At 43.1% G+C, this 23,778-nt stretch overlaps 1 protein-coding gene across 9 annotated transcripts in view; it reads left to right on the forward strand.

The window, feature by feature from the left end:
- PTPRF (protein tyrosine phosphatase receptor type F) overlaps positions 1-23,778 on the forward strand; it is a 343,189-nt gene that overhangs the window by 116,617 nt on the left and 202,794 nt on the right. For all 9 annotated transcript variants that reach the window (XM_085231921.1, XM_085231920.1, XM_085231924.1 and 6 more), the window contains exon 3: positions 7,432-7,602. In XM_085231921.1, coding sequence (XP_085088047.1) covers positions 7,509-7,602 — 94 coding nt within the window. In that variant the 5' untranslated portion in view covers positions 7,432-7,508. The remainder of the gene's footprint in view (positions 1-7,431; positions 7,603-23,778) is intronic.

The following is a 23,778-nucleotide window of genomic DNA, read 5'->3' on the forward strand; positions in this document are numbered from 1 at the left end:
AAGGCGGCAATTAAGGAAGAAAAGGTACTGCTAAAAAGGGAAATGACTTCTTTGCATCAATTTTTAACTGCTAAAAACGTAATGGAGGACTTAGCACTAGTACCGTGCCCGGCCTTTCTAAATATAAAAGATAAGCAAATTTCAGAAATTGAGGTCTTGGCAAAAGCAGCTTTGGAATAAGCTATTAATCTGAAAGCATTAACTGAGCAGACCCTAGTAGTGTGTTACATTATATAAAACATAGCTGAACTTACAGCAAAAGTAAGGGATTTTTCGTTGAAAAGAGACACTTTTTCAGATGAAAGTTCTTTATGTACCTTTTACTGTGGTTGAAGCAAAAATAGAGAAAATAACAAAACGCTTGAAAGATCATGTTCTTGTAGGGGCTGCCTTTCATGGATTCTCTGAAGGAAAACCATCCCAGTAGTTGCTTGAAATGTAAATGCTTGAGATGCAGTGAGCAGGCTACAATTTGTTCATTATCCGGAAGAACCCTGGAAAATTTCTACACTGAAGCCACTAAAGGGGCTGAGTAGATGTGTGAATAGAGCAAAAGCATTGTTATTAAGTGATTGAGTTTGAATTACGATTGGTTTAGAACTTAGTTTCATCTGAAACCAGCATGCACCGTACAAATACTTGAAGGACAGATTATCCCTCGTCTGATTCATCATTCACATTCTTGCCATTTGGGTTGGAGTCGTGTTGGTGCTTGCAGGATGTGTCTGATCAGCTTTGCCTGTTCCTGTCAGTCTGAGATGTGGAACTGATGGGTTCAACATTGCTGAAGCCAGATGCAGGAGCAGCAGTGCTCCAGCTGTGCAGTAAATAGCAGTCAGCTGCAGTGCCTCCTAAGCACCAAGCCCAGGAAGATGGTATTCCTCTGCTCTCCCTCCCTGTTATAGTTCAAAACCTGCTGTGCATCACGGGTGTGTGAAACTTGATGCTAAGGAGTTGGGATTTAGAGAAGAGAACTTGGTACCTTGTGATTTTAATCATTTCATTGTGCTGAATATAAGCCTATAATTACATGGCCATTTAAATTACGAATATATTGTTGTGTTTGTAGTCATTGGTAGAAAAAGTGCAGAGATTCTTGCTTCGTGGGAGTGGCTGATACAGAAGCACGTTCCTCCCCTTGCGGAGTTGCCAGTAGTGAAGGAATAGCTGAATTTATTTGTAATTTCTGCAGGATTTCACGCTGCCGCGAACATTGCATGCACCTGGTTGTGCGATTCTGTCTGTTCCATAAACACAGTCAGAGCTCTGTTGAAAGGGTGATATGCATGCAACAGTTAGCTTCTTTTAAGGAGACTTTACAGCAGGCATTAAGAACCTCAGCACACAGATAGGGTGATCTACAGTGATCTGTACTTAGCGCTCAGCGTGAATGATGGCTGGGCTTGCGAGACTCAAGGCTGATCTATCTTTTAAGTGGACGTTTTGACTTATCGCTGTAGTTATTTAACAGGGCCCTTCATAATCCTTGTTTCAGTTGAAGAAATCCTCCTTTTTATTTAGAATTGTCTGCAGGCAGCAACGCCTTTAGAAAGGAGTATCTTTGGAAGCAGACGTGGCCAGGAGCTGGGTGTGCGTTCTCAGCCTACGCATTCCAGCTGCTCTCACCGTGGGTCAGCATTTGGGCTCAGGGTCCCAGAGGTCTGCAGCCAGGCCAGCGAGCAGCTCAGGTCTTCATAGTGTCTCTAAAACTTTGCCGAAACAGGGGAGGAAAAGCTTTTTCAAGTATCACTGGATTGTTCATTGCTGTTGGATATATCCCCACGTCCCAGCACCACACCGATCTGTCAGCATTCAGGATATTTTTTTCTGACGTTATGGAACATATATGTATTTTTTTTTTGTCCAATTTTTAATTTCCATCCAAAGAGATGATGAAAGATTTTTATGCTGCGGTTTGTTCTCTCTTTTGTCTTCTGCTTTGTAGGATTTACTGAGAATATTCAGCACAGTTTCTTTTGCACTGTCTCATTCCATTACTCACAGTTGTATGCCCCTGGCTAATTACACTCCTCCACTCCTTTCTTGGTGTTTGTATCCTTCGTGTGCTTACAGATGGTTATCAAATCCCCATCTTGCTTAGCCAGTCTGTCTAGCACTTGACAGAGATTTTTTATCCTTCCTGGTTCTTGAATTGCTTTGCTCATCCCTTCTCTCCAGATGGTTGGGAGTTTTGGATCTGATGCTCCAGCTCTGTTCACACCTGGGGTCTGGAGGTGTGATGCCTTTGCTGGTGTAGCAGTTGCTTTAACTTTTGGCCACTTTACTGGACTGCAAGTTCATATGAAGTTCTTCCCCAAATCTGTGTTAGTATTACAGTCTTCCCTGTAACTCTCCAATGAATTTCTCTAATGCTTTCCCTGCATGTGGGAGGTTGGAGTGAATGAGACTCATTTTGTCTATTTTGGCCATATTGCTCTACTCCCCAGGTCTCTTTATATTGTATTTCTTGCAGAAAACCACAAAGAAATCTATGCTAAAGGAATGCTAATGTAGTGAAGTAAAACGTTCAGAAGTCATTAACTCTCATGTAACCGTGCTCCTACAACTTGTAATGTGTGCAATATGATGACCTTGAATTATACAGTGCATCATGGCTTTCATCCTCATTCAGAGCGCAGCTGAGAAGTTATATACAGTACGGAGCAGTTGAGCTGTAGCCAGTGATTGTTCTCATCTTTAATGCAGTAAATATCTGCCTCGTAGCTCTGTGCAGCACGCAGCCCCTCCTTGCATGGTCAGTTCCTGATTAGCATCAGTTGTGTGACCCTAGAGTACTGCATTGATCAGGATCCTCAAATCACACGCAGATCACCTGCCTTTCAGGGTATTTGTCTAAAAGGTAAAGCTGCCCCTACATGTTCTTAAAGTCAATGGGTTTTCTTTTTTTAATTTGTGCATGTGGTATAGTTGGGAGAAGCAGATAGGTTAAGCCCTTTTTTCGCAAGTGGCTGGGTGGCACCCACCTCATGTCTTCTGATATTCCATCCTTGGTCTAGAGAAAGTGTAAGAAGTTTCCACCTTGAAAAGCAAATGCGATTGTTTCAAGCTTCTTTATGAAAAGATACTGATCTGTCTCTAGGTCAGACAAGGTCACTGCTTATGCACTGGCCTTACCTTCCTAGAGGATCTCTTACCACATCTCCAGCAAATACAGTTTCAGTAGTTGTACTAAAAACTGAACCTGGCAGTTCTGTGGATGTACTGCAGGGATTCGTACAGAGAACAGTTTTTGTGCTGACTTGTTAGATACGTAAGGTTGCAAATAGCTTCAACGTGCAAAGCCATTCCAGTGCATTGGTCCCTCTTTTTGGAATGGGCCTGCTTATTTTGGGGATGCTTTTCTTCCCCATGCCATTCATGGCTAGTGACCCACACAACACTTGCTTCAGTTCAGTTTATTTTCCAGAATAGTTCATAGAGGACATGAGCTATTCAGCACTGCTTTGCAATTCTTCTTGACTCTGTAAAGTTGACTGCTTTTTCTAATCTCTTTGCAGTTTCCTGTGGGACGTGCTCATTGCCAGCATTTCCGAGTACCATATGAGCCATTGGTATTCTTGGCTCTGTTTTAAATGAGTCCAGCTTTTTCTGCTTGTCTGAAAGAATCAAACCATGCAGGTTTCAAAAGTGTTCTCGAGACCTCCTCTTTTCCATCCACCTGCCCTAGGGCAAAATCAGCTATATTTAAATTGAGTTGGCTATTTCTTTTTGTTGTGCTTTCCAGCTTTCTAGTTCTCTGCCAAACTAGCGCTCGGTAGTTCTAACATTGAGCTTGGAGCAGAGAATGGAGTTTAGCAAGAGAGAATTTTACAAAGCCATCTGGAATGTTTAGCTGCAGCCTCCTTTTGCCTTACATGGTGTTGGGTTTATGATACTGCCAGGACCAGATGCAGAAGTAGCAATGAGAATGTACATCTATGTTTGATTTGCCCAAGCTCCCAGATGCAGTCTCGGTTGTCGAATGTTCAAAGCAGTGAGGTTAAAGGGAGCCTTCAAAAGGAGGGGTGGGAGGTCATGTGGGGCACAGGAGGTAGCTTCAGGTGCAAGACAGAGCAGCTTGAGGAGGCGTGGCATTGTCAAGGCAAAGAAGACAGTAGGGGTCTAAGAGCATTGGCTGATTGCTTGCTGTTGGACTTTGTTCTACCAAAGCAGCTCCGATTCTATAAAATCTGTTTTGCTGATTACCAGTGTCTACCAACATTACTTGGTTTTATAGCTTTTTTTCTTATAACACGTTTTCCTTATAATGTCTTTCTGCCTTAAACAAAAGAAGCCTGTAGCTTTAGTTCAAGGTTACTGTTCAAAATTATCAGTGTGATGTTGGCTTTTGAAAGGTGAGTTGGTCTTCAGCTCACATTCTGTCACCTTCCTTTGAATACTGGGCTGTCCTCCAGGGAGAGAACACCTCACTCCTAAAAATAAGAGAGCTGAACCCCTTGGAGAAACTTTTTTCATATTTTCAATTTCAAAAGAGAATGACAGCCACTCAGATTTATAAAATTTTAAAACATTCCAATTTAAGGGCTTTAAATATTGTATGTAGACAAGTTTCTCATAGATAGCAACTCTGGAGAGAGGAAGTAGAGATTATTCCTGTTAAGAAACAAAGGTGCTGTATTAACTTTGGAGGGACAGACAGCAGTCTTGCATAGGACAATCTGGTTTATTTTACTAGATGGTAAATTATTATAAAGCACTAAACATTTGCAAAAAGATCAAATCTATAAGGCATCTGGTTAGAGTAACTGGCAATTCATCAGTTTTGCATGATGTACATTGCACGTATCTTATGGGTTTCAGAGGAGAGTTATAAATCCATCAAGCTGGAGATGGGAGCGAACTTGATCTTATTAGCTGAAAAAAGACAGAAATCAAGAGACCTATTCTTTAGCTGAGGTTTTTGTGTTCCTGAGATTTATTCCTGAATGAGGGTAGTGGCAGTGCCATTCACATGACTTCTGAGTAATCTGTGCTCAAGATACACCATTAGATCGGGCACTTTTGTTGTTAATGGAAGTGAATGAAAGAGGAAAAGCTCTCTGAAAGCTATTCATCCCCAGTCTGGTCTGATACATACCAAAGATGTTTTCAGCACCACCTGTAAAACATTCTCTAATCTGAAAGAGTTTAATACACATCGTTTGTTTTGACACAGTAATTTCAGCCCTCTGTTTTTTTTTCCCCAAGAAGAGCGGCAGCTTAAGATTCTGGTGCCTTCGAGCCAGATGTAATGCTGCTCAACGTGTGCTTCAGTGAGTTTGTGTCTCCAGACTGCACAAATTAGCACTGGATATAAAGAATTTAGAGCTGTAATCTTCACTCTTAATCCGGACGCTTCTTCCCATTCCCCTGTGAGCCTTATCTGGAGGGCTGGCTGACACTGGGCAGCCCGCCTGGGGGCTGAACTGGGTTTCCTGTTGAAAATAGAGCTGATGTTGTTATAAAGACACAGCTGCCTGTCTCTGATGTGTAAGATGTGTCACTGGCGCTCTTAGTAATTCTTTGGCAAGAGAGAGAGGAGAATATGGAGGCTGAAGAGCAATGGAGAACCCAGTGTGGCTGATATGAAGAGCCTCTTTTTCTGTATTCAAAATCTTGCTGCTGAGCTCACTTGGATTTTTTTTTTTTCACTGAGATAATAAAAGCGGGATGAGATGATCAGTATTCGCTCTGCATCTAGGTTAGAACTAGGTTATTTTGTAAAGTATTTTCAGATGTCTTGGCTGGAGAAGACATTGCATAAATAAAGATTTCTTTGTATTGTGTGATATTATAACGTGTGAAAAGATTTACTGTGCAAATACGGTAACAGAATGAAGAAGAATCATGATCTGCTGTTTGTTAGTACGATGCAATGTAAATATTTGCCTAGGTAGATTCTCTTGAGATTTTGTGTGGATTTCCCTGAACGCTGTGGTTGCTGGCATTCTTTGAACGCTCTTTGTCAGAAGTAAACGTGTTCATAACATGTAATACACACCTCCATCAAAAGCTTTGTGGTTCTCGAAAAAAAAAAAGTAAGCTGCTGCTCTTTTCAAAAATCCTGCAAAACATAAAATTGTCTTTTTTTTTTTTTTTTTAAGCATATTTAACATATTTTTCAAAACCTCTTCCAAAACTAAGATGTATATCATTCCATGTACAGGCTATGCACTCAGATACTTTGCTTGAAGAACACTTACAGAGTCCAAAATCATGATAATTACATGTACACCTCCCGGTGACTTCACCAAGGCACTGCTGGTTGTGGTCCTAGAAAGCCTTCAGGTCTGAAGTCGTTGCCCCTTTGCCCTGCTGCACGCTGCTGAATCACAGGCTAAGCTATGCCACCGTGAGATTTATTTTGCTATTAGTGCCCTACTGGTAACATTCTGTAGTTCTTGCAGCTTAGCAAAGGCGAGACACACTGACATATTTTAAATGGCTTTTGAGCCTGTGATGAGATGCCTAGTGCTGAAAGAGTGAGCCACTGTCCCTGCGAGATGTTGTCACTTTGAGAGAATGGGGCTTACTAGCTTCTTTAATGTCTGATTGAACAGGCGAACCTTAGTCTCTTGTCTTTAAAGTAAATACAGTACATTCTCATGAAAAGATAAAGGATGTAGACACACAGAAATACTTTTTTTTTTTTTTTTTAAATACCTGTCTTTCTGGTTAGGTTTCAAGGAATTTTTTGCATTTCTGTATCCAAGCAGATCTTCAGGTTGAGCCAATTACTGAGACTTTTTGCTTTGTTTTGGAGATGGGTAATTCTGTCCTTTTAGATGGTCCCTCCTATCCCTTTTGAAGAGTATGAAGCTTAGCTCTTTACTTTAGGTAAACCTTATCTTTAAAGGCATTTCACCATTATTTTCTGCTGGCATCCCATTTGCCCTATGAAATGGGAGCTGACTCTGTTCAGCTGCTCTGTCTCCTGTTTAGACCTAACTGAGGTGCAGGTGCAGTTGGTGCTACAAAAGGATGTCCTTTTCTGTACCAGTTGTTCACCAGTCGAGCCGCGCTGAACGTAGCTGACCACAAACCACCATATGTATGCAACCGAGCATGTCTCCCTTGGGCAGACAAGGAGAGTTATGTGAACTTAAGGCACTGTTTCTGGTAATGTGCATCTTCAGAACTATTTGTTGTACAAACATAGTGAGAACAGCTAAAGGATATATTATCAGGCTGTATTAGAAACGGGATCTGACAGCAGACTTGAAGATGGTGATGTTTTTATGGCTCGTGTCCCTTAAAAACAGCCTACTGGATTGTGGAGTATTAGTGTGACGCTATGCTGGTCAAGCGGGAAAGATAGTCAAATTTCATTTGTATTTGTGTCTTAATTGTGTCTTTACAGTTTAGTTTTGCACGTCAGCAGTTAATGCATGCATCATATTTAAACACTTTTCTTCATCTTTTGGTTTGCAGGAGTAAGTCTGTGTCTGTAACGCTGGATGTTCTGACCACTTGCCTCAGACTGAAGAGGACTTGCTCTGCTTTGGAATATGGTGCCTAACTTCTGCGTCTCAGTACTCACTGTGCTAGCAGTCATCCTGTGCTGCTTGATGCTGCCTGAACCTGCTAAAGCAGGAGCTGAAAGTAAGTAACATTTATTTTTTAAAGGCTTGAATGTGTTGCAAGTTTTCTTTCAACAAGTACTGAAACTTCTGGGTATGTACTGGCAACACTGAGGACGAAGGGATAACCCTCCAAATCTTGTTTTCCAATGTGTGCAGTGAAGATAAACAGTATGTGTGTGAAGGGGCACAAATAGAACTAAAAAGGCTGGCAACATTTATTCAAGCGCAGGACGAGCTTCTGTAGTAGCTTCAGTAGTAGCTGCAAGATAACCTGACAGTTTGGTTGCTAACGTGTATAGATGAGTAAAGAAAATTGGGGGGTGGAGGAAGAGAGGGGTACTGGGGTTGAAGCAATCCCTGTTACTTTATTTTGTTCTTTTACCAGCTCTTACAGTTTCTGTAGAACTGAAACATCTCTCCTGAATCAGTGGGTGATTGAAAACTGCTGGGAAAACATTCAAGTCTTTACTTTCTGGTGTAGCTGCCCTCCACCTGTAGAACAATTGGAGTCAAATGTTTCCTGTGGTGGTACTTGAGGTGCTCTGCTCATGTCAGGTACCTGAGGAGAGACGCATGTTCTTAGGAAGTCAGCCTTTGTAGCTCTCTGCTGGCAGCATGGAGTGGGGCAGCCTGCTATGAGCTGCCACGGTACTGGGGTTAATATTAATATCACACGTACCTGCGTGTTGTTGAGAACTTCTCTGCTCCAGCATATAATGATTTTGGAGGACTCATTTTTCAGAATGGCCAAACATTCACATGTTCATTGCAGGCTCTAAGGCAGCTGTGAATATTCAGTATCTTTGAAAACACCCTGGGCCCCTGAGATGCTTCAGATGGAGCAGGGAGGTGAATGTGATGCACCTCCTGAACTGCCACCGGCCATCTGCCTCTCACTCCAGCTTTAGTTGGTCACCAGGCTTTGTAATCAAGATGTAATTTTGTGAAAGCTGAAGGAGGTCTCCATACCATTAAGAGCCTGGCTGAGTGGAGAAAATGGACTGGAGTTCTTCAGTGTCCTTGACTAAAGGAGGAGGAGTAAATTTGGAGAAGCTGGAGAGGGGATTTAGGATTGATGTGAAGAAAGATGAAAATTCACTATTCTTACCATCACTAGAGGTGCTAGAAGATGTTTATCTAGATTATTTTAAGTCCATGTTCTATATCCCATTTTGTATATATATTTATTATATATACAAGTATATATTTAATATTTTGAGGTATGAAAAAATTTTCATTATTGTCATCCTGGTCTCTGCAAAGAATAAAAGCATTCCTCCATCAGCTGTGCACAAGCTGGTGGAGTTTGAGACATCCTAGGACAGTTCTTGGTCTAAGGATAATCTGTAGTGGATATGGTTTGCCAGTTTTGTGGAATGCTTCCACATGCTTAAAGTAAAGAAACTTGGCCCTGTTTCACAGGCCCAGATCCAAATATTGATGTCTCAGATGTGCAACACTTCTGTCTTGAGAAGCAAACATATCAGTATGTATGCCTTTCTCTCTGGTGCAGACTGACTCTGAATTACTTTATCCTAATCTGCAAGGCAAATCTGGAGGACAGTGACCTTTTAACTGCTACAGCCACTGTAGATTAACTGAAGTCTTCCTGAATGGAAAGTGTTGCTCTGTGTGTTTTGGCAATTGATACATTCTCTTGTCCCACTGACTTTTAACACCCATGCTCCCAGTGGCAGGGAGCTGTGTGAAGGCCAGGTGACTGAGGGAACCTTTGCGTTTATGCAGTTTCAGGATGAATTTCTTGTTATTTTGTATACTGCTGTCAGTGGTGGAGATGGGCAAAATACAGTAGTGGAGATGGTGTTTGGGAGTCCTGGTAGAACTCCCTGGTGGGAAGAATGCACGGTGGACCTTACTGCAAAAGGTAGAAAGGGATGTTGATAAAGAAGCACCTCATATGTCCTCTCCTCGTTTTTGTTGTCCCCTAAGCATCTTGATGGCAGTTTACTTGTCTGAATGGATTCCTGATGGAATTTGGCTGTGCCCGGTGTATCACCGTGATTCATTCTTTTTCCCATTGTGGTACTGCTGGGAGACAGCAGAAGGATGGCAAGGCTCTGGATCACGAATTACTCCAATTACTCTGTTTCTCCAATTAAAAGTAATGCAGTAAGGGGAGCACGATTATCTCTGCGTTCCTAGAGTCAGTCTGCAGCATCGCTTTGGTACTGGTAGGAAGGGTTGCTGCCTCTGCCAGCAGCTGGGTGCTGCAGAACCTGGGCGTCCCTACCTTCCCAGCCTGTGCTTTGTAGCTGTTGTTGTCACAACACATTCAGCCTGGCTGTTGGAGCTTGCTGACAATTAGGCAGCTGGCAGACAGCGAGACGTTAACGCCTGAGATAAAACAGATTGAATATGTATCGTGTAGTGGAATTAGCGGCGGGTGCACTGCAATGCTGCTCCTGGAGCTGAGTTCACAGGGCTGAATAACGTCAGCACTGAGGAATCGAAGGGGCATCCAGAGGTTAAACACACAGCTCCCTGGGTTCCTCCCTGCAAGCAGGATGGGGCCGGTGCTTTCGGGGCCTCTCCGGTGAGGGGTTTGGAGGAGAAGGTGAACAGGAGGGGGAACGTGTGGGGAATAGTCGATAGAGAAGTGCTAATTTGGCAGAAAGCACTTTCAAATCCTCTCCTGCTTTTACAGACTGCAGTAAGAAATTATTAAATTTTCTCTGTGATCTGAGTGTGTTTCTGTCAGTGTGACCCTAATTCCATTAGAGTGGCTCAGCGCTGATTCAGGATGACTGTTTTACACTTTCTCCCTCAGCTTGCTTGTGTTTTTTTATGCACTCTGTGCATCCTTGTCTGTCAGCTTCTGATTGTGCATGGGAAAAACGGCTTTGCAGATTTCATTTAATGTTCAGTTCAATTGTCAGCTAAAAGATGCTCTTTTCAATCCTTTGGAAATATGTCATTTACTCTACTAAAATAAATAAATAGCAAACAACAACAAAAAACCCTCTCAAAACAAAACGCTGAGAAACCAGGGGAAAAAAAAAAAATCAATATCATCATCAGCAATGTGTTTTGTTGTTGGTCTGTTTGCTTAAAATTAGGCTTTATATTTGATGTCCTGAGCGAGACTTCCATTAGCCAAAGGAAGAGATTAGGTGACCCGTCCCCAGTATCTTCTAACCAAAGTCACAGAATTTCAAAGATCTAAAGGAAGAAATGCTCTTCAAAAGTGACCTTGTAGAAGGAAGGAACCAGGGCTGCACTTTGAGCAACTAGGTGTGAAGTGAGACATGGCAAACAAACAATTTGTGTCTGATTTCTAAAGATGGAGCAAGCTTGACTTTTGTTTAAAGGGTGTGAGGGTAGCCTGCAGCAGTGGGCTGGCGCCTGTAGGACAGGTCCTTGCCCTCCCACATCCTCCTATGAGTGAGGATCCCAAATCTGAAGCAGCTCAAACCTACCCTTGGTCCTTTCTATCAGATAGTTGTGTATGTCATGCAAATTCTTCCCATTAACCATATTTCTTGGATGCAAATTGTACTGAGGAGACACCTCAAAACAAATAGGAAGCTGAGGTGCAAAGGCTGAGAAATGGGAGAATACCATGCGCTTCCTAGACACGTGATTCCAGATGAACTCTGTTTTGCCAGGGATTTTGCCTTGCAGGTGAAGTGCTGTCCAGAGGTTTTGGATGGAAGAGCACTGGAGCTTTTGCTATCACTCGCTTCTCTTGTGCCCCAGCTGTGTGTCTACAAGTACTGCTCTGCTCCTGCGACCCCGGTGGAGCTTTGTTCCCCAGTTCAGCTCTGCCTCTTGGCTTCGCATCCCAAACAGTGGCCCAGTGGCAGGTGCTTTGGACCCAGACCTTTGAAGTTGTTCTTTGCAGAGCTGCATGGCAGGGTCCCATCCAGAAAGCTGGACCTGAAGTTTTTCCATTGCTGCCTTACGTCTGTTTCCGCTTCCTCGTTTTTGTTTGTGTGCCCATCCCCAAACACTGAATGTAGTGATTAGGTGTAATTGGTATGATCAGATCCAGGTATTACAACACAGGTAAATACTAATTTTCTGCAATTCTGCCTTGACTAGCTTGACAAATTCAATCCGTGTAAAAAATTGTTTAGGAAAGCCCCTGTAACTGAGGCACTGGGGTTGCATCGTTAAGGGGCAGGCAGAAATATTAACTACAGTCATTGTGCAGCTTATTTTTGCTGTCCTTACTCATCATATATATTTTTAGGCATAAATGGTTCCTCACTTTTCTGTAAAATATCTAGGTGCTGCTGGCTTGTAGCCGAACACTGCAGATGTAAAAGATAGGAAGGATGCTGTAAAAGCAAATGCTCTGTTGAGGGTAGACAGCAGATATTTCTGCATTTATAGCCATGTCCTTTTTTGCTCCAGCACTTGCAGAACTCCTGTGAATTTGTTTGGATAGCTACCTACAACAGGTCACAGCATTGCAATTTGTCTTTTTTATTTATTCTTAAAGCCACCATCACTCATCAGTCAACGTCAGGTGCTGGGTCAAAGGTGTGCCTTAGCTCCATAGCTCTTATCCAGCAGTGGTCATGACAAAGACCTATGGAGAATGTAAGAACAGCATCAATATTTAGCGATCTCTTCCTGGCGCCATCTTCCAGCCCCCAGTGATGGGTGGCTCCTGAGCCCAGGGCTGTGATGCAATTTCAGGCAGGATCTTGCTTTTGAAGAGCTCTGGGCATGTTGTCACTCATCAGTGGTGTTGTGGGGCTGCTGGTTTGCAGGAGGTCTGACTGTAGGCTCTGACTTGTACCTTTGCACCAGGCTCCTCATGTCACACACCTGCCTGCTATCCGTGGCATTGAGATGGGGCTGGGTGGCCAGGGCTGCTCTGCTGCCTTCACATCTATGCAAGCTATTGGCGTGGTGACAAGAGCTGGAGGCAGATATACTGAATACACTTTTTTGAGAGAGAATGTTCTATAAATGTGCTTATTGGCTAGGTGATATAGAAAAATAGTAAAGCGACCTGCTTAAAATTTTATCTCCAGTGTAGATTCATAGATTGTAGGTCCAGAAATCAGATCAGTGTAGACTTGTACTGTGACCTGCACAATGGAGGCTGTGTAATTTCAGAGTAATTTTTGCATCTGCTTTTAACAACTGCAAATGATCTAGCACATTGCTTCTAAGAGACTATCAAATCATGATTTGAAGACTAAATGGTGGAGGATTTACCCATCTCCGGTGTGATCTGGGAAAATGGCAAGTAGTCATTACTTCTACAAATCTGTATTTATTTTAGGCTTAGTCTGTGTGTTTTTGGGTTCAGATACTGGATGCTGTAACCTGTGTCAGCTAGGCTAGAAGTTCATGCTGCTTCATGCAGTCTCCCTGAGAAGCAGCTTAGAATGTAAAAGTTAGACAGTCTGAAAGTTTGTCCTTCTTATTGTGGAAAAATGGATTGGTCTTGATTTTTCTTATCAGAGATCATATTAACAGGTCTCCACAAATCCTCTAGAAATGTTTTTTAAAGTCAAGAGACCAGCATTGAGAAAAGATGTACCACCTCGTGTCACGCAACAGCAGCAGTTCTTACTCCTTTGCCCATAGCTTTGAGGTGGAAACATGGTCCTCTATGATGACCTCAGAATCCCTTCTGAAGTCTCCGATTGCCATTTTGTTCATGTGACTTGGGTTCTTGCCCTTAACTTCATAAAAAGATAAGACTGGATGGGACTCTGAGTGCCTGGTCGAGCTGTAGGCATCCCTGCTTATTGCAGAGTTTAAGGTCCCTTCCAACTCCAAGGATTCCGTGAAAATACATTTTGCTGGATTACAACTTATCCACTTACCCAAGAAATTTGTCCAAGTAATCGACCCTTGCTGTTATTTACTGACTACCAGTCTTGCAAAGCTCATCCTTCAGTTTCCAAATGTAGTTGCAGGCTGGTTGTGTGTATTCCCAGATGTTAGTTAGTTGTGACTGCACAGGCTGCTGTGAATACTTCAGGGAGATGCTTTAAAATATTCTGTATTAGTGATGGTGGCATCCTTTGAGATGAAAAGGAGTGCTGGAAAATACTGATTAAGTAATACTATTTGTCATGCTGTCATTCTTCAGGTGAGGAAAAAGTATGAGGCCTGCTGGAGCTTGCACTGTTTTAGCTGAGTAGTTGTAAAAAAAAAATAAAAATAAAAATAAAATAAAATAAAATAAAGTAGTAATATGGATGCCTTTTCTTTCTTTTTTTTTTTTTTTAGTTCTTTATCTGTTCACTGTGTTGGCACTTCAGAATGATATTGTAATACAAGATGAAGCAGCATGATTTGGTGAACAACTACAAGTATGAAATTTGCTCAAAATGTTGTTCAATCTTTTTTTTTTGAGGCTGTGTTATGTTTTTTGTTTTTCTTTAAGTAAATCTTTTTGTTCATGGATGTTTTTTCTCTTGTAAGATGTCTGTCTTTGTGAAAAAGTAACTGGAAAGCAGTGGTGTACTTTTAATTGAATGCTGTATTTAGCCCCTTGTGTGAATCAGTGCTTTGTCTATGCTGAAGACAAATCTCATTTATTTTGTTGATCTGAAAACACCAGAGGGTGCTTGCTGGGAGCCCTAAGTCTTAGAAGTGTCTTTTGCCTCATGTGCTTTATTGACGTATGATTAGTGGATTAAACCAACGCACATCTGATGTATGACAGATTTACACTGGTGTGTGAACTGCAGGCTGCAATGCCAGACTTCGTCCTGAATGTTGGTTTCTTTCAGCCAGAAAAAGTTTGGGCTTTTTCAGGTGCGTTATAGCATGAGGCTTTTATAATCGGGGCACTCCATGTAGTGTTAAAGAAATAATTACAAAATATTTTCCACTTCATGCTATACATGCTGGAATGAACCCTGCTGTGCTTTTCAAGTTGTTCTTCATTAGATGAATTACTGTTGTTGCCATTTTTTTCATTAATTAACACTACGGTTTCCATGAATGCATTTTGAAAATTGGGCTGAGTCTTATGAATAGCTTCTGGTCAAAACATAAAGCAAGTGGAAAGGCTGTTGCAGGCTGGTGGCACCAGGATGTCTGCTGTGTGTAGCGTGCTGGGTGCTGTCAGCATGGCAGGTTCCTCTGCTGTGCGGGGTTGCTGTGCTCCAGTTGATGCTGGCTTCTCTGGGAATTTGGTCCCATAGAGAGGACAATAATCCTCAAACCCACATTTGACACTGGTTAATGCTGCACGTTTAAAAGGAAGATTGTACCCTGGGGATCCTTCTTGTCTGCTTTTGATGCTTTTCTCATTTTTTTAAATTCTCAATAATTTCTACCTGTGAAGACTGTCCTGGTTCACCCCAAAGGTGAATGATAAAAGCCCTTGCAATTTAATTGCAACGCAGGGAGGAGGGGACGATGGCTCTTGAGCCTCAGTACTTGGGTATTGGAGTGCAGAACACCTACGTGTTTTCTTTCCGTTTATTTTTAGACAAGTTCACTTCAAATATTAACATATGTGTTGTTACTTCTGGTAAAGGTTGCTTGGAAAAATGGGATCCAGAAAGACCAGGAAACATGCAGCAGCTTTAGCTTTACTCTCCCAGTTCTGTTTGCCCCTGAAAAACTCCATTTGTAATAACCAGTTTGAGTCCTGGCACCAGCACAAGTGTGCCTGGCAGACAGGATGGTACATTGTCACCAGCTTGTCAAATCCAGTCCGTGGCTTGTGAGGGTGGTAGACGTGCACACATTGCCAAGTTGTAGCTTTCAGTGAGGAGCTCTACGTAAGGCAGAGATAGTAGCTCGCTGGTTTTTGAGCTAAAAACTGAAGTCCTCTGTTTGGTGGTAAATGTGAGAGTTACCGTGAATGGATTTCAGTCCTTGTATTTGACAAAAGCCAGCTTGGAAGCAAGAGAAGGCTGTAAGTATGTTTACTTATGTAGTGTTCAATGTATCTTCCCTCATGTAATTAAAGTACTGAGTGATGAGTGGTGAAAATCCTGTGAAATGCCAAAATGATTAAAATACCTATGTGACGGGGATGGCTACCTGTTTTTCATCTTATTTAGCATCAAACAGATAAGCTTTCCGTGGTTTCAGAATGGAAGAAAACCCTGACAGAAGCAGGCTTCTCTCATTCATCTACCATTCTTTGATTTACAGGGCATTTAATAAGTGATGGGGCCATGGCAGCAGGAGGAGGGAAACGAGAGGGAAAATAGAGAAAATACTTTCATATTCCCTTGTAAAGCTCTGGGATGCCTTGTCCTGGCACAGTGTGCTCATTCTTGGCATGCTGAGCACAACGAATTGCCTGGGGCTCTCAGGAGGGTGGTAAGGGCAGTCCAAGAGCTGGAAGGGCTCCCTGTGCTCCTGTTCCCTGTAAGGAAAGGTAATGGTCCTGGCTGTTGTCTTGCCGTTTGTGTGTGCTGTGCAGACTTCCAGGGTACTTCTGTACGCTCTGTTGCACGCGTTATAGTAGGGGTTATGCAAAGTTCTTTATTATAAGCTGTTTGGTTTAGCTTTCTGTGAGTTTCTTTCATGGCTGAGATGCGCCTTGCTTGGTTTTCTGCCAAAGCTGAAGTTGGGGGGCTGTGGTTTATGAGTTGGGAGCTTGCTTTTTGGCTCTTCCTGCAGAAATTGTTTGGATGTTTTTGAAAACAGGGAAGATTTTTGCTTCTGTGCCCTATAATACAAGCAGTAGTGTTATTCATAGATAAAACATCTATGAAAATGTTTGACGTTACCACAGGGAGGGAATTTCACGCAAAATGTTAAGTGCATGTGGCTAACAAGTGCTGTCTGAGCTTGTACACACCTAAATCACCTGTATATTCATTCTGTGAATGAAGGCAGAGCTGTTCTAATCTCAGCTTTTTGGAGACCCAGAGGTGATCCTCCAGCTCCAGCAGCACGCAGTGTGACCTGGTCAGGGAGGGTGAGTTCACACGCACTGTGATGTTTGTTTCCCAGTACATCCCTCCAGTTGAGACAATTGTGTAAATACAGAGTTTTCTTTGTTGAGCTTGTGCTGCGCTTCTGAACTGTGTGATGTAATCATTGCTGGACTGCATCAAACTTGAGGCCCATGTAGCTCAGAATTGCTCCTCCGTAGCTTCCAGCAATGGCCAAAAAATGCAGCGTCTTTAAGGGAGGTGTGAAAAGAAAGACATTCTCCTCTCTTTTCATCCCGTTCAAATTAGTTCCCATTTCATATCTAAAATTAGGTATTGTTGTAAGAAACTGCATGCTTATTATTGCTTCTCTAAAGTGTTATTAATTGCAACAACTTTAAATATTGTTACATCCACATAGGCAAAGGAACAATACCCAACGTAGATTTGTCAAGGTCAGATCAATCTAATTTTCTTTAATGACAGGATAACAGGCCTTGTGAATGGAGAAGCAGTAGATGTCATTTATCTTTAGTAAAGCTTTCAATACTCCCTCGTGAGACTTTTTCTCATGAAACATCTGCTCATAGGGGTGGGTATTTGGCAGTTTGGTAGCATTCAGCATTTGCAGTAATGATCTCTCTGATAGAATAGAGAACATGCTTATTAAATTTGCAGGCAGCAACAAGCTGGGAAGAGCAGCAAGCATGTTGGAGGACACCAATAGAATTCAAAATGATCTTTACAAATTGGAGAAACTATCTGAAAGGAAGTGTGTCAATAAGGGGAAATGCAGATAGATGTTTGAAAATAGGAGTAATCAGCTACATAAATACAGAATGAGACACAACTGCCTAAACAGCTGGTAGACAGCAAAGTTGTGCAGTTCTAACGGATCAGAAGCTGTTCAGGAGTTAACAGAGTCAACAGTGCTGTGCTCTTCTGGGAGATGCAACATCAGTGCCATGTAGAAATGAGGAGTACTGTCCCAAAGACCTACTAGATGATAGCCTTTCTGCTCTGCTGATGTTGATGAGGTCTCCAATAAACAAGGAGAATGCGCAGACTTCCTGCCTGGTGCTAGGAGAAGAGAGGGTTCTTAAATGGGAGGTTCAGGTCGGGTGTCAAGCAAAGCTTGTGAACATCAAGGAAAAGTGGAAATACCTTTTTTTTTTTTTCTTCTTATAAACAACTGCACGTCAACCTCTGGACATTTACGTAGTGAGTGAAGTCCAAAGACTTTGAAAGGAGAGTGCCTCGTGCTAAAAGATAACTTATTTCATGGCTTAGTTGTTTTGGTTAAGAAACAAGCTGTTTGCTCACTGGAGCTTCTCCTGTCCTGTGTTTTGTGTAAGAGCCATGTGCTTCTTGAAAAGTTTTCTCAAGAACAGATCAGAGGAAACTTCTTTATCTTTTTCTTTTTCTTTTTTTTTTTTTTTATTAATTTAATTGATTTAAATCAAGATGCAGGCTGTTACAGGAGCTCCTGCATTCTGGAAACTCTGGCTGTTCTGTTGGGATGTTTTTGCCTTCAGACTTTGGCTTCAAACTGCAATTATTTTTCACAAGACCGAGAATGAAGTCTGTTGCCTGTTATGAATAATAGAGTATGGTAATATTACAGCTCTATATGCAAACTCGGCAGACTGGTGGCACAGCTGCTAAGCATTACGTTTTTAAAATATGTACAATCTTTTGTCAACAGAATTAAAAACAGGAACATTACACGGTTTGTTTCTGCACGAGGGTGTTTTGTAAGGAAATTTAATGATGAACTGTTCTACATTTTGACCTTTAAAATTTTTTCTGAGCCTTTGTGCTTTCTAGTGAACAGGGGAGATTCTCAAATTAAGACGTGGAATCCTGATGGCGCCTCTGACATTTCCTGGGCCTGGCTGGGTACCTGTGCTTGATTAGGTTTGTAATGGCCCCACTCTGCCAAGCTGGAGCCCCTTGTCTGCTCTGCAGCTGAGCTTTCTCTAACACGACTGCACTGTAAACCTTGTTCCAATTAAAAGGTGATGCTGTTCTGGTAATGGAAAGTTGTTTTATTGTTACTCTCCTCTGATATGCATGCGACTGGAAGTGGTGTAGGGAGGTGTTATCACTGTTGTTTTTGTCGTTCTTCCCTATCTTCTATCAGTCTTCATAAAAAAAAAAAAAGTGAGGAATGCAGCATGCCCAGCTGTCTGAGGGTGAATGTGAATCAGAGAGATAAACCTTCAGAGGGGGTAATGGGCCTGACTACAGATGATCCTTCAGCACTCCGCTCCCATCCTGCAGCCTCTGCTGCCTGTGGAACCGCGGGCAGTGGGAGATGTTTGCAGATACAGTAAGGAATGCGAGGCAGCCCATCTCCTTGGTGCTGAGAGGGGACTGATGCTCACTCAGGGGACTGATGCTCACTCAGGCAATCTGCTGCTGCTTCTCTCCTACCCATGCAGCAGGGAAATGGTGGGAACAGCCATGAAAGTGAGAGTGCAAGAAATAATGAGTACACGTGAAGAACAGAGCACACTTAAGTTTTCTGAGTTTCCTTCCCAAGGAAAGTGCCAGAATGGCTTTGCTGTCTTGTTGCAGAGCGCTGAGCTCTGCTCTCTGGGGACGCAGCAGGGCTTGAGGAAATGGCATGGAGCTGCATCGGGGGAGGGTCAGGGAAAAGCTCTGCACCAGTGAGCATGGAACAGGCTGCACAGGGCAGTGGGCACAGCCCCGAACTGCTGAGTACTGGGACACTGCTCTCAACCACAGGGTACAGAGTGGAGCGAGGAGCTGGACTCCATGATCCTTGGGAGGCTCTTCTAACTCAGGATACTTAGTGACTCTGTGACCAGCCGTGGTGCCACACTGCCCAGTAGCTCCTCGAGTGCTTCATGCTGTTCCCACCGCAGCCTGCAACCTGCAGCAGATCAGTGATTGCCTCTGTGCTGGCAGAGGGTCCTAGAACTGATTTATTGCTCTTGTTCAGCTTTCAGTGAGCAGCAAATGCGTTGCTTAATTATTCATGGCAGATGTATTATTGCAGGAAATTAAGGCATCAAGGAAACAAGTAAAAACTATTACAGGATAGAGCTGTAAACAAGGTAAGGTGGAAGGAGATGCAGGGGGCCAGTGCTGAACTGTTATCAGATCATGCTCAGGAGTGCGTCCTGCGTTCTGAGAGTAACTGGTTAAATTCCCAAATCTTCTAAGTGATAATTCATTGCACATAATTAAATATTCTATTAGCTAACAAGCTGGATTTAATTTGTTACATTTGTCATTTAAATTATCACATTTGCAAATGTGTGAAACCTTCCTGTTGCTCCTTTCAGCGTCTCCTTTTACATACAGCTCTTTACATCTTCAGCTTCCTGGAGGGATTTGTGTGTACCTTGTGCAGGTCGGTGAGGGCAGCCTTTGCACCGAACAAAGAGGCTGTAGGTCTCTGGGCTGCTGTTCTGCTGTGGCACTGGGTGGGATGGAGCTGTCACAGAGTGGTATTTCTTCTGAAACTGCTCTGCAAGAAGTCATGTGTGTGCCTAGCCCCTTCCAGGTGCTATCAGGAATATGTTCACAGATTTGTTTCCTAACACTGGTGACTCTTGCTGTGAACCCATTCCCTGTCACTGCCCAGTACCCTATAGTCACACAGGGAAGGAGTGTTGGTTTTGGGAAGCACTGGCACCTGGGTGGCAGGTAGTACTGATGGCTCTCATGCCACCAATGGAGTGTTTCTTTAGTTAAAGTTGTGCTGCGTTCCTGTCAGCCCTTCACCTCGTGGCTTTTGTGGCAGATGTTAAATATGCACTCAGTTCTGCTCCCCACCACAAAAAGAAAGCATAATTGAGAAGGAAGTGGTTTAAATAATAATAATTTTTTTTTTTAAATATATAAAATAAACCCTTTCAATTTCTCTTGTTGATGTAGAATTATTAGCTTTACTGAAAAGAAACTACAAGGAGCACCTCTGAATGTGTGTACCCTCAGGCTTCCAGACTTTCCATTTCATTATCGCTCATAAGCTCACCCTTTTGGTGCATCCGTTGTAATTTTGGAGCCCTTCACCTTATAATTTCAATTATGTGGTTGAAAAGTTATAATATGAAAAAGTGCTGCTATGGAGGACTAGGATGAATGCGAAGGCAAGCAAAGAGGTGGTTCAGCACCATATCACAGGGCGTCTGCAGACAGGGTTGTGCTTCAAAATACCTTTTCTGTGGCTCAGGTATACATACACAAACTGGCAAAAGTTCAGAAGTTGTCATTATGCACAGCCTTTCAAAAGTAGTGACAAAGTAGCCTTGTGTGATTGCATTCCTGCGATGGGAGTTGTTGGAGTCTGTTTGCAAACTGAGACTCTTTGGAGACTGTGAGTATGGGAGATGAAAGGAAAGTATTCTCTTTGTCCCGTAGGGTTAATTTTCTTGATTCTTGAAGCACGGTGCACGCGCAGCCCATATACAAGTGGTGTGGATATACGCACGGTGCGTAGACAAATGCCGCAATAATGGGGTAGGAGTGGAGCAAAGAAGAGATCTTGCAAGGATCTGACACTAAGTGATAAATGTTCAGGAATGCGTTGTGAAAATTTGCTTTTCTGTGCACGTGCATCTTAATATTGCCCAAACAGAGCTTGCAGACCTAATCAATTGGTTCCCGAGCTGTTTAGCTTTTTTAATTACTCTTGTCAAAGTGAAAATGATGTGAAAGGACTTGACTGTGCAATTAGCTGCTAAACATTTTCTGCAGCATTGAGGGAAAACAATACAGAGTCCCAGAATAGCAGCAGATACAGCTGAGGAAAAAAATCTGCTTCAAGAAGAAAAAGATATTCTAATCACTAATCTGAATGAAAGAGATCTCCCTGATAATTTATTTCTTAAATATGCATACGTTAAGGAGCGCAAGTAGGAATCTGTCCGGCTTAGCAGCTGTTGACTGAGTGCAAGGTTTGTTCTGAGCTGGTGGCTCCCGCAGCCTGAGGGTGCAGCCCTGTAGCAGAAGTGGCTGTGCTGGGAGATGCCCCACTGCTGCCCATGGGCTGCAGAAGTCTGGGGAGAAGGGAAGGTGTGTGCAGCGGGCTGCTTCTGCGGGCTGTGCGAGCCTGATTAGCACTCATTCAATCATCTATAGATCATCTCCTCAGACAAATTGTTTCTCTCAACAGCTTTGCACTAAACTAATCTAGGCATTTAAAAAATAAAGAAATGAGGCATTGCCTATAAAGAGCTACCACCTGGTGAAGTGGAGCAGTTGGAGCCTGATTAATGAATCCCACATGCAGCTCTGTGTACAGGATGGCCCCATCCCTGCTGCGGTGCCCACGGTCAGTCTTCACCCAAAGAGCTTTTGGAAACAGGTAAAATACGTCTCAGATTGACTGACAGTGCCACGAATGGCTGGGCTGAGCAAAGGGGCTCGTTCCCCAAGAGCAGCATGAGGAGGGCAGCCCAGCAATCCTCTGTTGTCTGTGTTGGGAAACACTTTAAATAGATTTGAAGGTTCAGAATTTCAGTGCGGCTTTTTCCTGTATTGATAGAGGTCTTTGAAGTCACTTGAACATTTTGCTAAGCATCCATGCTGGGCTTTCAGTTATCTGCAGTGGGAACTTGATGATTTCTGATCTTCATTAGCTGCGCACTGGAAGGTCAGTCCTCACGCAGACGCACATGCCCACAATCATTTATCCTGCTGCACCAGGACGTGCTGCTGGAGAAGGAAATGGCTTCCTTAGGATAGTGAATAATTTCCCTCAAAATACAATGTATTTACAGGGATTTGATTTCCAGTATCGTACACAGATGGGAACAGGGGAGAGGCTGGGAAGCAGGAGTGGTAGGGCTCAGACAGCAGAGGAGTATTGCTTTTGGGGCTGAAAGGGCATGTTGACTTCTGGTAGGGGGTTATAGCTAGAAGCAGTGAGGTATTGTGAGTGTAGCAGGTTATTTTTAATGATCATGGAGCACGTAGCCTGGGTCTGTGTATAAGCTGGCTGTGCTAAAATCACAGAAAGCCCCACATTTCAGCTTAGCTACATTTCTAGAGAGAGCACTGGGAGAACACTAAGTGTGCAATAGCTCTTTTTTGTGTATGATACCTTCTTGGTTCAGTGCATGTGATGTAAGGGCTCTGGGAGTCAATGGTCTGTGTGCAGCGAAGGGAACCAATGGCGTGACTTGCTGCTTTCTCTCCCTGCAGAAGCAGGGAAGCATAATGAATGGGACGGGGAGAGCAGCTCTTTGTGCCTCAGAGCTCGAGTTCCAGAAGCCATGAAGATGCCATGATTTTGAAAAGGGAGCGAATCTATAGAGGAAGAGGATTTTTTTAAAGGAAAGCAATACAACGCACCCAGATCACAGAAGATGGTGCTGCTTCAGCTGTGTTCTGAGAGCTTTCGCTGCAGGGACACATTACGTTACTTTACAGACCGTGAAAAGTTTCAGATTGTTTCCAGTGTGTGCGTGCCATGTTGTGAATGTTGGTGCTGAGACAGGTCCGACAGGTGCAGTGAAGAACTGCTTTCTGTTCTGAGACTTGATTAAAAATTGAGGTTGGGCTGTTAGCGTGAAGATTCCAAGCTGCCAAAATGGTGTCTGGGAGGGGAAAAGGTGCTTCTGCCTGGGGAGATTTAAATAGTGCTTCTCAGGACGTTGGCAGATGGATCACCGTACTGGCATGTGAGAAATGTTTGCAGTTGTTAAGGTACGAGAGGTGCTGCAGACACGCTGGCCTTCACCTCCCTTCTCTCCTTTGCTGCTTGTGATTTAGCAGTTTGGAAGTTCTTTGGAGAGTTAGATTTTGTCCCTGCAATCCTTTTTAAATGATGAATGATTTTATAAGCAAGTCCTCTTGACTGTGGATTGGCAATCTCAGTAAATTATTTGGTGGGATACTTAATTTGAAGTTTCTTCATTGCTTATGACAAGATGTTTCTGCTGCTGTCACTGCTGATGATTCATAGCTCGAATGAAGTGCTTAGCTCTTCACAAAACATGTAACAGAGGCAGTCCTACTCGTACAGTGCATCCATCCTGGGAAAAAAGATACACAAACCTTCTGAGAGCTGTGTTGGGTGGTGCTGGGGCTGCACGTGAGGTGTTCTCCAGGAGTGATGCTAAAATGAGTCAGGGGGAGGCAGGGGGGTCATCCTGATAGTGAGTAGAGGGGAATGTAAGGTGTCATGTTAGTAATTCCTTTATCTTCTCTGGAGCCACACATGCGAGCAGTCAGCAGCCTGAGATTTGTAGGTGTGCACACCATGGGGATGGGATGCTTGTGGCAGTCTGGTGTGACTTTGGGGCATTGTGCTGGCACAGCTGGATGCAGCACTGCCTGAGCTGTGCGGTATCAGGATGGGAGAATAGGAAGTGGGGAAT

The sequence above is a fragment of the Meleagris gallopavo genome, chromosome 10 (assembly GCF_905368555.1).
Source record: "Meleagris gallopavo chromosome 10, MGAL_WU_HG_1.1, whole genome shotgun sequence".
NCBI classification, from domain to species: domain Eukaryota; kingdom Metazoa; phylum Chordata; class Aves; order Galliformes; family Phasianidae; genus Meleagris; species Meleagris gallopavo.